Source organism: Fukomys damarensis, unplaced genomic scaffold (genome assembly GCF_012274545.1).
Source record: "Fukomys damarensis isolate Sample0158 unplaced genomic scaffold, DMR_v1.0_HiC HiC_scaffold_19, whole genome shotgun sequence".
Lineage (NCBI taxonomy): Eukaryota > Metazoa > Chordata > Mammalia > Rodentia > Bathyergidae > Fukomys > Fukomys damarensis.
Window position 1 is genome coordinate 14,169,995 of NW_022900931.1, and position 14,742 is coordinate 14,184,736.

Sequence of the window (14,742 nt, forward strand, 5' to 3'; positions counted from 1 at the left end):
ACCACTGGGTGATGGCATCACTAGAGGTCTGAGAATAGAGGCCTAGTTTCGGGGAATTAAAGAATGGAATGTCTCATAGGGCAAGGAAGGTAAAATTAACAAACTTGGGTATGAAATAAAAATTTTTCTGAAGTCAAGAGAATCAACACTAAAAAAAAAAAAAAGATTTTGGTGTAGGTTAGCAAAAAGAGGAGCCGGGGATTTAGCTCTGTGGTTTGGTGGCCTGCCTTGCAAGCGCAAGGACTTGAGTTCAATCCCCGGTACCCCCCCCAAAAAAAAACACACAAGTTAATACATAGGTAAATGATGTAGATCATCGGAATATAATACATATATTTGATCAATACACTACAAAGAAGATGTGAGCATCTGTAAACCCAGCACGCTAGGAGGCTGAGGCAGAACATGGCAAATTGAGCCAAACCAGGCAACTTAGAGACTCATAGAGGATACGATCTCAAAATAGAAAGTCTAAAACAGACAGACAAAAACTGTTACAGATGTAGCTCAGTGGAAAGGCCCTGGGTTCAATTTTCAGTACTACTAAAACTTTTTTTTTAAAATCTGAAATCCTAATTCATTTAGAAAGAAGTAATCCATTCATATCAATAATAAAGGAGAAAAAAGCATTAAACAATAGCACTTGTTTTATATGACATAAAAACCCAAATGGTACATTTCTTGCTTCACAGAGTAAACTTCTACTTCAATGTAAATTACTTACAAAAAAAAAAAGTTGGAGAGGGAAGTGTAGAGTTAACAATCAAAACAAACACGGGGCACACTACAACAGTAGAAATGAGATTAGAACCGGCATATTGAACCCATGGAAGCAGATAAAATCAGAAGTAGATGAGAAAAATCAAATGGAAAGAAATTGAGACATTATGTACAGTTTTCATAAAGTGGTCTTTTATCTAAGCTCAGTGAGGGACCTGTAACAATAGATAAGTGCTATAGTTTGTAATAGTAAGAAATTAGATGGCATTAAGTATTTGAATTTTAAAGGTTTCAAAGCTTACAATGATGTGAATCTGAAAAAGAAAAAAGAAAAATGGCTTTTGAAAGAAATATGGCTAATGAAAATGATATTTTATAAAAATATCTGGCCATTTGTTCAGTTGTTTTTATTTTTACTTTGCTTCTTTTTAAGATCCTATCATTATATATTTTAACATTTATTGGTAAAAAGTGAGAACCATTAGCTACTGTTTTAGAAGATGTGATGAAACAGACATATATTATTTTTAATAACAGAAGATACTCTCAAAGGAACTAAATGAATGTTTTTAAGCAAAATACCAAAATGAGAACTCAATGCTTACAGCATAATACAAAGTTCATTTAGCTTGGTGCAATTCTTTTAGGGTGTGTAATTTTTATATAAAGCCAAAAACTGAGCCACATGATATATTTCTACACTGTTTATATTCATCAAAACCATTATAAAATTACTACTTTCAGCATCTTTTAAAAATGAGATTCCTTAATAAATTATGTTTATGCAGTCAAAACACAGCATTAAAATTTAGTATTAGTCACTTAATGGACATTAATGGTGAGTTTATAAATGAAGTGCTGGCTTACTTCGATAAAATTCTAAGAGCAGCCAAAAATAGAGATTCTTTCCCAGAATTCTATGTATTTATAAAGTGCCAAATAAGCAATTTTAGCAATTCTCAAATGTAATTCTTCCAGATGCATTTAATCCGAAATATCCTTGTAGAAACAGATTTTTTTTTTTTTTGGCTAAGTCAGGTATGTCTAATTTATCCATTTTATGTGTAAAAACTACCCTTACTGGAGTATCCCATCCATGATAAAAAGATATTAAAAGAGAAAACTGTAGACATACAGAAACAATTTGAAGTTTTAAAAAAAATATTCTTGGGGGTTGTATTTTCCTTGAAGACATTTGACATTTATAAAGCAAGCCAAAAACAAATAAGTTAGTTATATTGAATATGTAAATATTCATTCACTGAAAATGGATCTATCATAGAATTTAGAATAGATATTGTAGATAAATTTACAAATCCAAATAAATTCTATACATGGATTCAATATTTTTAACAGAAATTGTTGCAGGGTGATTGCCACTCAGAGATTCTAGTGTGAAGCCACCAGTTTTTTTCCCCCAGAGAGGAAAGTGCAGCACAAAACATAATAATCACTCCTGTTTTGTACTGCTGTGTGAATGCATATAGTATGAAATATCTGAAGCATTATACAAAAATGCTTTCTTACAATAAATGCAAAAATAGACTTAAAATTACAACTATTTTAAAGCTACAAAGTAGGTAAGATTATTTGCAAAGAGTTATGAGGACATGTTTTTCAATAGTTTATGGTGTCCAATATGCTCAGATGTCAAAATATTTCATAATATGGAGGTTAACTGAGACATTTAAATATGATAAAACTATGATCATAATAAAGTGTTTAAAAGCTCAAATAAAGCTTGTAGAGGGGAATTTATTTATAAGAAACCTTATAAAAGCTTAAGTTTTCAGAATTTAAAACAATAAAAAGTGATTTTTTTTTTCAAATAATAACGCGCCGCTTTCTAGGGAAACTGCTTCCTGTACTAGAAAGATGACAATGAAGAAAATGAGAATGAATGCTTTACTTAACATTAAAAAAGAAACTGTGCTATGAAGTGTCAGGTAAAACAATATTAACAACCATATTCCTATTAACATTTAAGGCTATAATTATATATCAGTATAAATTTAACCTTATGTAAGAATTTAGAAGCAGTAGGTTTGATGAGTATGAAATAAAGTCATAGATTTATGCTTCATGTAGCATTTTATTATAATTTTCGCTTTTAGAGTTGTTATATTATTATATTAAAGCATATAAAATTTGTAGTCAGCAGAGCAAGCTTCAAATAATTTTAGTTAATTGGCAAGAATGGTGGCTCACGAAGCAGCACTCTTTCCTGTGGTTTCATTTTAAACAAATCGTGCTCACATATAAGAATAGCAAACTGCCTTAAATTTTATATAAGACATTTTACAGCTTCTCGTACAGGAACAGCTATAAGCAGTCTTCACGGAACATACCAGAGCACGCAGCTTTGGGTAAACTCTCTGGCAAGATAGCATTAATGGCAATGTAAGATATAGTGCCTAACAACTTAATGCTTAAAATATGCCGAAAGAAGTTACAGGTTTTAAAAGAATAAAACAAAACTACCCAAAAGTTTGAGCATTAAATCCTGATATTCTTTACTGTCTCTATGTTAAAAAAGAAAACGTTTTTAATATTTCTTAGTTCAGATTGTTTAATACTGGCCAAAAAGTCTTAATTTTTCTAAAATTCCAATTGTATATGGAGTACTTTATTCATACTTTCCAAAATGAAGTAAAGATGAGAGCAGTGACTAGAGTCATGAAAATATCATTACTAATCATTGCTATTTTTATTTAGTAATTGTTCATTTATTTTAAATACTAACAATTTTAACCTCCAGTTTAAAGTACAAAGATGTTTCCTGTCTAATCTGTCATAAAGTCACTTTTAAAAGATTAAAATACCCGGGGTTGTAGCTCAGGGACGCTGCGTCTGCCTGGCTAGCACAAGGTCCTGAGTTCAATCCCCAGTATGGCCAAAAAAATAAATAAATAAAATAAAATAAAATAAAATAACAGCTATAAAATACAGTGGACATGTTTTTAACAGATACATTTCTGGGTCTTGACATACAGATATGAACTGACTGACTGACTTGAGAATTTCAGTCAGAAGGCATAGTAGAAGATTTAAAAAGTCCATCCATTAAAAAAAAAAAAAAAAAAGGCTAGGGTTGGAGATTCAGCTCAGTGGTTCTGCTTGCCTCACAAGCATAAGGGCCGAGTTCAATCCTCAGTACCAAAAAAACCAAAAAAAAAAGTCCATACTTCCCTTCCTTTATCTAATAAATTTCCCAAAGAGGAAAACAGTAAACAGGTCGACAAATGGGCAAAATTTGTCTAATCAGATGTACATTTTTTTTTCTCTGATACGAGGGATCAAACTCAGGACCTTATGCTTGCAAACCAGGCAGCAGAACCACTGAGCTAAATCCCAAGCCCCAGATATGTACATTTTATATTCTACAGCAAAATGCCAAAGTATTATACAGAAGAGTTGTGGAAAGTGAGCAATTGCCTATTAAGATTTGAAATTCAGTGCACAAACTGCAGAATATTTTTCTTTTCTTTTTAAAAAATGTAGTTAATTGTGTCACAAAGGAGAAGAAAATCTCAAGAAAAATCAAATTTATCAAAATAATGGTTTCTATAGTCCTTATGAAAATATCTTAGTATCTAAATTCTTTTACTTTTGAACTATGTAACATTTCAGATCATTATTCAAAGAACTTGTAAAAACATATCATCATTTTCACTGCTCAAGGTAATGTAAAAAAGCCTTAGAACATCAAGATTCATTGTGCAAAATTAAAATTATAGTTTTTTGTCTTTTTTTTTGGAGAGAAGTTTATTAAGAAGAAACAATGCATACAAATATTTTACTGTCCTCTAAATACAAGTTATCTAGCTTGAGATAATACTAATCACCAATAATTTATTAGTAGAGGCAATTTTTTCTTCATAATTTTCCATTTTATGTAGGTACCCAGTCACTCCAACAAATAAATACAAATATTGACATCGTTTATGGTTTCTTTGGTGCCTCAAAGAAATTATATAATATCCAAAGACTGAAACCAACTTTTTAATAGAATTTGAATGGTTAGATATTGGTTGTGTAAAATACAAAAGACAAATATGCTGAACTTGATTGAAATGAGAAAAATTATTTTTGAAACTCAGGAAAATAGCCACAGCATACTAGTCACTGATCATATATTGATTTTATATAATTAAATAAAAATTAGTAGCCACAAAGCCTTAATTCAAGAACTCTTCATTATATATTGACTACTTTATTCATATATTCCAAAACAAAGTAAGTTTGATAGTTAGCAGTGACTCAATCCTTAAACAGCATTACAAAGTCATGTGGCTTTTTTCTTATTTAATTTCATCCATTGCTTAAAATATATCTCTCACACAGTAGGTATTCAATAAACATTTAAAAAGTCACTATGTAATCAAAGAAATTGATCCGTAAATGAATTTGATTGTTGATTTAACATATAGGAATCAGATTGTTTTAATTTGTTAGAGACATATGCTGAACATCTATACAGTTCCACCCAGACACATGCTTTCCACATAAAAATAAACACCACATCTGTGGCACAATCATAGCATAGAACACAGTGTGCAATACACGTATCAATTCTCCATTTCACTTGTACAAAGTGTAAGTGTTGGTAAAGTTCCAAAGTAGAGTCATATCATCTACAGCAAACCTTCAGGTCTAAATGAGGACTAAGCTTGCTGTTCACAATTTAGTTTGAAATGTTAACAACCTAAGGTTGTTAACATAACAACTGGCCATTAATGTGGTAATGACCAATTTAAGAGGCAACTGTACACTCAGAAATGAATATATTAGCAATCAGGACTGGGGTTTATATTTGAAAGAGTAGAAAATATTTATAAGAAGTTTACTAGCATTAAAAGTTGGATCCAAACAGAAATGAACTAAAAGCCGTACCACAAAATACAGCACACACTCTGTTAGCGATAGATAAGCACTTCTGATATGAAAACTAGTTTGATAAATTCCTTTTAGCAAAATACTTGAGACAATCAAATACCAATTTTATATCATATTTTTACTACCATCAGGAAGACTAAAACAAACATAAGTTTGCTTCCCTTGCTCAGTGCTATACTGATAACTATAAAGCTATGTCTCTCGCAATACAGTTATTGCATGGAAATTTTACATTTTCAACTTTAAAAATCTAGCAACTCCTTTGAAAGCTTACTTAATTTTAGTCTTTTGTTGTTTATTAAACTAACTTAACCTTATTCAGACTATATAAATTCCTTGTTTGGAATTGCAACAATTGGAATTAAGATGCTGAAATTGTAAGCAAATGTAAAAGTCAAAAGAAGTCAAACAGTTGTGATGGTTGCACATAAAGCCAGACTAGAAAGTAGTGTTAAATAGTGAAACACAAATACGGATGCTTTATGTGGAAAAGAGGCTCCAATTCACAATGAGCAGGGGAAAAGTTTTTATTTCAAAGAGAAAAGTTCAAAGGCTGGAGAGTTCTGAAAGACTTCACATTATAAGTTAACTCAGATTGATTAGTTGTGCCACCGTAATGAAGGAAGCTCTGGATGGTAAGAGTCTCTTCCCATTGTTGGCACCCTGCATGCATTTTTTTTTTCACTTGGAAGATAGAAAAGTAGTAACAAGTAGTCATAATTATTCAATAGGCTGTCAAATGAGGAAGTCCTAAAAGGGAATCTGATATTCTACTGGATTCACCCTCTTGTAACTACCATTAATCAAAATATATTTTATATATAAAGATCGAATCGGACTTTAAATAACTGAATTATAGACTATGAAGGATCCAGTTCCCTAGAAAACACCTCCCAGGATGACTAAGATGGTTAAGGAGTAATGGCTGATTGATAAATTTTGTGTCATAAGAGAAAAATTCAAAATAAATAGCTTAATGTCAGGCAGGAAAAATGATTAATTGTATCAAATATGAAATTGCAAATGATGCCATATATCATTTCTCTAATTTGATAGATCCTACTTTATTAATGTAAGTAATTTGCAGCTGAATCAAGTCACAAAGTTCCCTGAGAAGCAAAATAATTTCTCCTCAGTAGAAGTTCTGTGTTGAAAATGGTGGGAAACAAGTCTGGCTGCCTTCATGGCTTCCTCATTAACAGCACCTGCATTATCTTGAAACTGAGGTTTACAGTTTGGAGCACGGAGATCCGTGTTCCATAAAGAGAGGTCCTTACTTTGTGATTATCCATTGGGACGTGCTACACGAAGTCTCTGCAATGACTGTTTCGAATATCATGGGGGAAGATATACTAATACTTGAGGAAAGTTTTCAAAACTGAGCAATAAATGTATTCTCTTAGTAAATACCAGACAAACCCGAATCAGAATGGATAGTTGAAGAACTTTAGGAGGATGTAAGCTCCAACTGAAGCCCAGCTTTGCAAACATAGCTAAAATGCTTAGCCATTTCTCTGTGTTATTCTCGCTCTATTTATCTCTGGTACTGTAATGAAGGACAAATAAACAAAACTTGTATACTGAGCAGTTTCAATATACGTGGTAGAAATAACGGGTTGTTGAATAGGAGTTTGCATGCAAGCAAACTGAAACAAGTTAGCTCTTAGTTTTGCTGAGTGGTCCTTAAGTAGTAATTTGGGTCACATACACAGGGCAACATCTTTCAGGAACATAAGCTGGTGGTAAGGAAATAAAACAAGCAAACAGAGATACACTTACAAATGTATGTTAAAAGGTATCCAGTCATCACTGGTGTGCTAGGGTAATTCCTACCTCAGATAGTCTCTGCGACAAAGGATAAGATTAGCTTTAGTGTACAGGGTGGAGCCCACCTCTCCCAAACGACAGTCACAGCAGGCACACTTCAGGCAGTCTTCATGCCAATATTTGTCCAGTGCCTTTAGAAGATACCGGTCCTTGATCTTTCGGTTGCAGCCAGCACAACCTTTCGGCTTGGTGTCTGGCTGGACTGAGAGCATTTGTATACCTGAAAGAGGAAAACAAAACAAGAGCACTGAGACCACGAGACAGAACGGAAAGATGTCAAGAGATCTCCAACAACTTAAATATTTAATACGTCTTTTCCTAGGAGCAGTGGCTTTCCTTTCTTAGGGAAGGATGCACTGAAATCACAGTAAATTTTGGAGGCAAAAAGTCTCAAACCATAAAATCCTTACTAAATCACTGGTAAAATTATACATATAAAGTGGCAATAATAATGAATTCAGGTTGCATATGGTAAGTTGACATTTTATCTGTAAAGTTAAATAACATTCAGTCATTGTATAGTGTCCCTGTTCTCCACATAGAGCAGTTTCTTTAGGAAGAAAAATGAACAAATTGTTAACACTCTGAAAAGAGACCTATTTAACAAAGTAATCGTGTATAGTCTAAAGGAGTCAAAAATAAGTTTTGCTTAACTGGTTAAAATTTTCACTTCATATGTGCTTGAAGGTGGAAGAAAAGTACACCCTGTATGGGATTATAGGAACCTCACTGAGCTACTCAGATGTTTATAATTAAGTACACAACACAGCCACCCCAAAAGCGAAGCAATCCTATATGGCTTGCTTGCATTCAAAGACTTCCTTATGTGTCCTAGATATTTCAAAGCGTTCATTATGTTAAAGTAACAAAATATATTCATACTCACCACCATCAGTCATTGCCTTTATTAATGGTTCATTACTTAACTATACATTATAAGCTTTTATAGGAAACTAAAGTACAGGATTATACTTATTGCTATGAGCATGCACTTATTACTTTATACGAGAAAGATCAAAGCATCGAAGGCTAGTGCAATATCGATAAAATTATCCAATCACACATAAATAAATACAGAATTAGATATTAGATATAGGGGTGATAACACTTGTGAGCTATATCTCTGTCATACACAAGGAGTCTAGCTGGGTGATATGTTTCATAACTTGAGTGAAATTATTTCAGTGGATATTTGGCTTTGATTTTCTTCTTATTTTCTAAGTGTCAAATACTCTGCCTAAAAAACAAAAAAGCTGGCCCAACTATTCAGAGCTTCGTCTTCATCAAATACGTCATTTTAAGCACTATAAAATGCTGCAGACATCATCAGTTCCAAATTCCCTCATTTTCCAAATTATAACATGGAGCCCCAGAGATTTTAGTGCACTGCCTCAAAAGCTTAATGACATTTAAGTGTGGATTTGGGGCCAAGTGGCCTTCTTACAATCCAGAGATCCCTCTGGTCTACCCTGCTGCCTCTCCTAGGCATAAAGTTTTAAACTTGGATGTAAAAGGATGTAAAACACCAAACATGCCTGCTCTGAAAGAGTTTCAGGGAAACACTAAGCTATCATTGTCTACATTTGTTTCCCCTGATACTCTGTGATGAAGTCTTTTCCGTCATTACCTTCACAGCCTTCTTTTTCAAAACAAACCCAATAAAAGGTGTCGAGGCATCTCTGCAGTTGAAAAACTTTTTAAGCTACAAATAATTCATGAATTGTACATAATAGTATCATGATGTTGAACTTTCACTAGAAAATAACTTGTCAGGCAGAGTGGCGGAGGGAAGAATGGCAGGAAAGGAAACAGGGTGCTGTTCTTTCTGCATAGTGTGCCTGGTCTTCTGGCTGCAGAGTGGCAGCTGAATTTGCACAGAAGAGCAGGTGGTTTCCCTATAGCCTGCTTTCTGTGCCTTTTCTTTGAAGGAGCTAAGGGCCTAGTGTAGATTAATCATAACCCTTGATAGCTCTGTTAAATCTAACTCTCTAGAACTTCTAATACACTAAGTTTCTTTGATCAGAACTAGTTATCCTTTTCTAGCAAGGTTCCACAAGGACCGAATCCCATCCATCACAGGGCACAACTGACCCAAGTGCCTCTTGTTTAGAAATCTAGGGAAGAGGAGGAAATTTTGCTTTTCCAAATGACATCCCGGATTTCATTATTAACAACACCCAGAGAGATATCAAGAGTGGCCACTCTAATTATCTAATTTATAAGATTACTATTTTTTTAAATCACCAGGCTAACAGAAAAAAATGTTAAGAAAATCCCTCTTGGTAACAGCTAAGCTATAGCTATGGAAATAGTCAAACTATCCCCTGTAGCTGTGTTACTCTTACCAAACGTAGAAGGTTAGCTATCTTTTTTTCAAAATGCTTTGCAACTAAAACGGGAGATACCAACATTTGGCACAAGTAACACTACCCTGCTTGTCTTCACAAAACGGTTTTTGTTGTGTTGACATTTTAATTTAACACTCAGAGGCCAATTAATATTTGAAACTCTTACATTCTGTTTGGCCTTGGGCATCTAAAGGAGCTTCCTATTTTACACTCCACCCTCTATCTTCTTTTAGAGACTATCATCACATTTCTCTTGGAAAAGGAATCTTTGCAACGTTATGCAAGTTAACAGTTGCAAAAAAAGAACTATTTTGTAGTCACCACATTGCCCTGTACCTAAAAGGCAGAAAGCAGTCAGTGGCCTCCCGTCATCAACCAGAAGAACATGTCTGGGTAGAGTTATGTGTGCATAGCTGAGAAACATTTCACAAGTTGCTCACAGCACATCAGGACTCATAACTAGTTTTAGATTGGCATGTAAATTGTTCTGAGGGAAATTCTTATTGCCCTGAGACCCTGCCATTCTGAGTTATTTGACAGTTTAAGGGAAATCATAATTAAAAAAAGACATAAATAATAGCCTGTGCAGTGTGGTGTGCAGAAATAAGTAGAACCATTTCATTTAAACTCTGGTGAGCTTTTAATTGCCTGGATTGCATTGTGAGTCGGCCTAACGGTTGATTGCCTCCATTATGTTCCCTTGTTCTGGGCCATTCATCCGCACAGTCGAAGCTTCAGTAGTTAACACAACAAAGTAACCACAACTCCACAACACAGAGGGGTTTAAACATAATAATAATAATAATAAAAGATCTGCAGCACTTCGACACAGTCTTTTATATTTTTGGACTAACTACACAGAGTGAATGGAAAACGTTTTGTCCCTGTGGGAAGATCCACAGAGGACAATTTGGGAGAAGGCACAGGAAGAGGGATCCATAAAAGAGACTGTGAGAGAGATGAGGTGGCTCCAAAAGATGCTAAAATGGGAATGCAGGTTCTGCAGCTGGGAGCAGTGGCACAGATTAAAAGAATTTGGCCAACGCAGCCATTCGATTGCCAAGAAGTACCAAACAAAAGATTTTCTCTCCTCCTGCCCATCTTCTTCCTCCAACCACCCCCCCTACCCCCCTGCAGCGGATTGGAAAACTGGATTGGGCCTAAAAGCTTGTTTCTCTCTGTTCACTGGCCCAAAGCATCCCTAGAGGCTGCAGCCCCCTAAGGGACAGCAATGCAAATAGATGTCCCCAGATCTCTGGCACTGGGGCTGCTTAACTCTGTTCTGCCCCTTCAACTCCCAGCCCCCTCCCAGTCCTACCAGCCCCCCCCCCTTTGAGCAATGGAGCTGGGAACCAATTTGATTCCCTTTTTCTCCAATGCAGCTGCAAGGCTCAGAGATACTGACATTTTTCCACTCTTATCAGTTTAATTACAGTTACCATGGCAGCAAAGTGCTAGTGCTTGGCAAAGGCCAACAAGAGATTTGCAAGACTGAGTTCAATTTTGATGCAGCTCACATGCAAAATAAAAAAAAATAAGAAACATACATACACTCTAACAAAGAATCCCTTGCGGAGTTTATGCTTCAGCCTTTTGTGGTTGTCTTTGCAGCCACACTGAGGTGGTTAGCAAAGAATGTAGCAGTATTTGTTGCACCTAGCAGGATTAATTGGTTTAAGCAGCAGTCCTTCAAAGCAGTTACAACAATAATATTTTGGATCTTTTAGAAAGGCACAAAAGCAGCGGAAGAGCAGGAAGGCTTTCGAGTAGCCACGAGTGCAGAGCGCCGGCAAAGTGCATCTAGGAGAGATCGTAACCTTACCAAAACTTTTCTCCCTTTTCTGCATGAGTTGTCTTAGGCGTATCTGAGTCGCAGCTGCTTCGCATTGAGCACCGAGCCCGGAGGCAGAAGTCGAAGGGAATCTCCTCCGTTCGGCTCTAGCGTGGCCCTGGGGCGCAGCCCGCACCGCCGAGGACAGACTATGGTAGAGCCACTTTGGGCGCGAGCGGGTCGGGTGGAGGCAGGGGTGGGGGAAGGGATGAGGGCGGTTAGGCAGGGCGAGCAAACGGAGCCCCTCGCGGGGTGGCAGTGTGCAGAATGATGGCGAATGACAAAGCCACATGCTTCCCTAACTCTGCCCGCGCGATCCTAAAATCCCAGCGGCCCTTTTTAGCTTCCTGGTAACAAATGGATTTGATTAAACTGTCACACGCAGCGTTAGCATAGCATATCATGTTCAATAGGAAAAAGATCATAAATCTGACTCGTATTTCATAACAGCAGTCTGAGGAGCCCCCGTGCAAATGCGCGGCCTCAGTTTGAATCGCAGCCTATTAGCACCTGGGCACCCCGTTCCAGGGAACCTCTTTCCTCCGGCCGCTTCTCACCGCTCCCCTCCAGCGGCCACTTTTCCACCACCACAGAGCCACCTGAGGTGCTTATGGCTGTAGAGGGAAGAGGCCGGAGTGTCCACAAGCCTGGGAGGGTCGTGCTTTGAACTCTTGGGCGGGGGCACGCATTTGAGCAAGTGTGGACGGGGTCCTGGCGCACACCCGGGACTGAGTTCTCCTCCCACGGGCTGGAAGCCAACATTTCTCAGCGGCAAACTCTCCCTGCCCCTGGTCCCCGGGAGGCAGGGGTGTGGAAATGCTGCAGTTCCTGGTGAACTTTGACTATTATCCACTGAGTCGGACTTGAGAGGTTCTGCGCCGCAGCCGCGCGCCCTGCTTCCTCTCGTCTTCCGCCTGCATCTATTTCGTGTCTCATCATAAAAATAATGAAGCCTCACATGATTTACACAAAACCGTCTCAGCAGAGATGCAGCCCGGGTGAAAGTTGCAGTGCGGAGCGAGGACTGCAGCTCCAGTTTATGCCTCATTAGGAGAGAGGCTGGGGAAGGGGGGAAAATACCCACATCCGCACACGCACGCGCGCACCCGCACACACACACACACACACGCACACACACGCACACACACACCACAAATAAGGCTCCGCGTGTGCACACAGTCGCTACACTTACCTTCTCAATTAAGCAGTACAGGGGGAGGCCGTTCAGAAAGCACAGTGGCTGCTTTGTAGCGCTTCTCCTTGGGAAAGGTCAAAAAGAAGCATTGTTTGAAAAAAAGAAGGGGGGAGAATCTCTATTTTTTAAGTTTAAAATAATGAGGTCCTCGAGGATCCCCCAAGTAACGGTGTTGTCCGCATCTGAGCCACAGGTGTCCTCCTTTTAGGGAACTGCAGTCCGAAGCTGTCGCTCTCCTCCTGGCTCAAGACAACTAGCCCGGCAGCGCGGTTGGAGCCGAGCTGAAGGAAGCCCCAGCTCTCAGCTGCAAAACGCAATCCCTTCCCAGCCAGACATAATACAGCCAAAGAAAAGGTCATTCAGTTATTACTGAGCCGGCGGAGCCCAGGAAGCGCTGTCAGGCTCGCAGAGAAGCAGCTCCCTCCCGATTTAAGACTATTTACCTCTCGCCCCCACCCCTCCCTCTTCTCTCCTTTTTTTCTCGCTAGCTCTCGCTTTCCTGTTCTGCAGATTAGTCAAGTACAGCCGCCCTCGGAAGGAAAAGTGCAAAGCAGCCACGAGACAGATCGGGCTTTGTTGCTAATTTCCCAGGGTGAAAATTTACAAGCCTGTGAGTGCAGTCAGCACAATCGCATGCATATGCCCCTCACAGACGCCGGGGACCCGCGCACAGACTGACTTCTGCAAGGAGTCGCCTCGGGAAGGACCCTACCTCCTGGACCCGTGCAAAAGAACTCCTGCGAAAGAGCTCCGCGGAGAAGGGTAGGGTTCCTAAAATAATCGGGGCATATTGGAATAGGGGGTCACAGTTAGAGCCAATTGCCCTCTACAGCCATTTCTGAAGCTACCAATTATAGAAATTAAAATAAAAGCGAGGGACTCAAACTACTACAGGATTACACTGGCAAAAGCTCACACTCCTCCCTCTGAAGGAACCCGGGTGGGGCGGGGGTCGGCAGTCTCCCAGTCTCTGGCTTCACGGAGTCTGCTCCTCAAGTTTGCCACAAGAGCCAGGTCCGCGGGCGCCTGACTCGCACCCACTTTTCTCCCTTCTCATGGCCCAGGACCAAGGTGGGGACTTGGCCCCCGCTGACCAACTCTGCACCCCCACTTCCACCCCTGAAACATACTTCCTGCCATGGCTGGAATTCGTCGCTATTTAAAACTTATAGGCTTGCACGGAAAACACTCCAGAGCACTGAGAACTGTCTTTGCAGGACTAACTTGGTTAAAGAACTGTAGTTTCTTCCCACCATTACTGACCTGTCTTCCTAGAAGGCCTTCGCTGATTTTTTTTTTTTTCCTTAAAAGAGGTCCCATTTTTCCTAACCTCTCTTCACTTTGCATCTGTAAAGGCCATTGGTAGCTGTAAAACATCTTAGTATTTTTCTAAGTTTCCAAACTTCAGCCATCCTGTCTTTTCCCAGCTCTTGAAGTCCCCTCACCGGACTTTACAAAGCTTTGTCAAAGGGCAGGCTTAAAAACAGTGCAAATTTGAATGACACTGGCTGTCATGTTTTAAGAGGCAAGAAAGACTCAATTGTTGAACTACAAAAACTTTTTTCTTCTCTACATCATCAGTTTTAATCTAGTTCTATTTTTTTTTTAAAAAAAGCACAGCAGCCCCTGTGAATATTTATGCTAAATTATGCTCATCTGCATAAAGAATACTGGCCCAGCATTGATAACTTATTTTTTACCCCCTCCCTTCTGAAGGCCCACAATAACATCATATGTGTCTTGCTTTCCTCTCCCTTAAAAAGGCAAGAAAACTCAGAACTAACCTGAAAAATAACGAAATTCACAGACGACAGATTAGTAAGAACCCCTTTCAGTTGGATGGTTCTGTACGTAAGCAGATCTCTTAAGTTTGGCTTTTCTGGCCCGACTACACAGGCACATATACACCTCACCCATCCACACAG

General features: G+C 38.3%; 1 protein-coding gene across 3 annotated transcripts in view; it reads right to left on the reverse strand.

Annotated features, from left to right (window-relative positions):
- Positions 1–14,742, reverse strand: part of Lmo3 (LIM domain only 3) — a 60,078-nt gene that overhangs the window by 45,296 nt on the left and 40 nt on the right. The window contains exons 1-3 of one of the 3 annotated variants that reach the window (XM_010615971.3): positions 14,602–14,742; positions 12,815–12,881; positions 7,450–7,663 (exon numbers count right to left, since the gene is read on the reverse strand). The exon at positions 14,602–14,742 is cut by the window's right edge and continues 40 nt beyond it. In XM_010615971.3, coding sequence (XP_010614273.1) covers positions 7,450–7,655 — 206 coding nt within the window. In that variant the 5' untranslated portion in view covers positions 7,656–7,663; positions 12,815–12,881; positions 14,602–14,742. Of the gene's footprint in view, positions 1–7,449; positions 7,664–11,613; positions 12,017–12,814; positions 12,882–13,529; positions 13,625–14,601 lie in introns of those variants that run through there. The other 2 variants (XM_010615979.3, XM_010615951.3) reach the window with 2 other exon arrangements.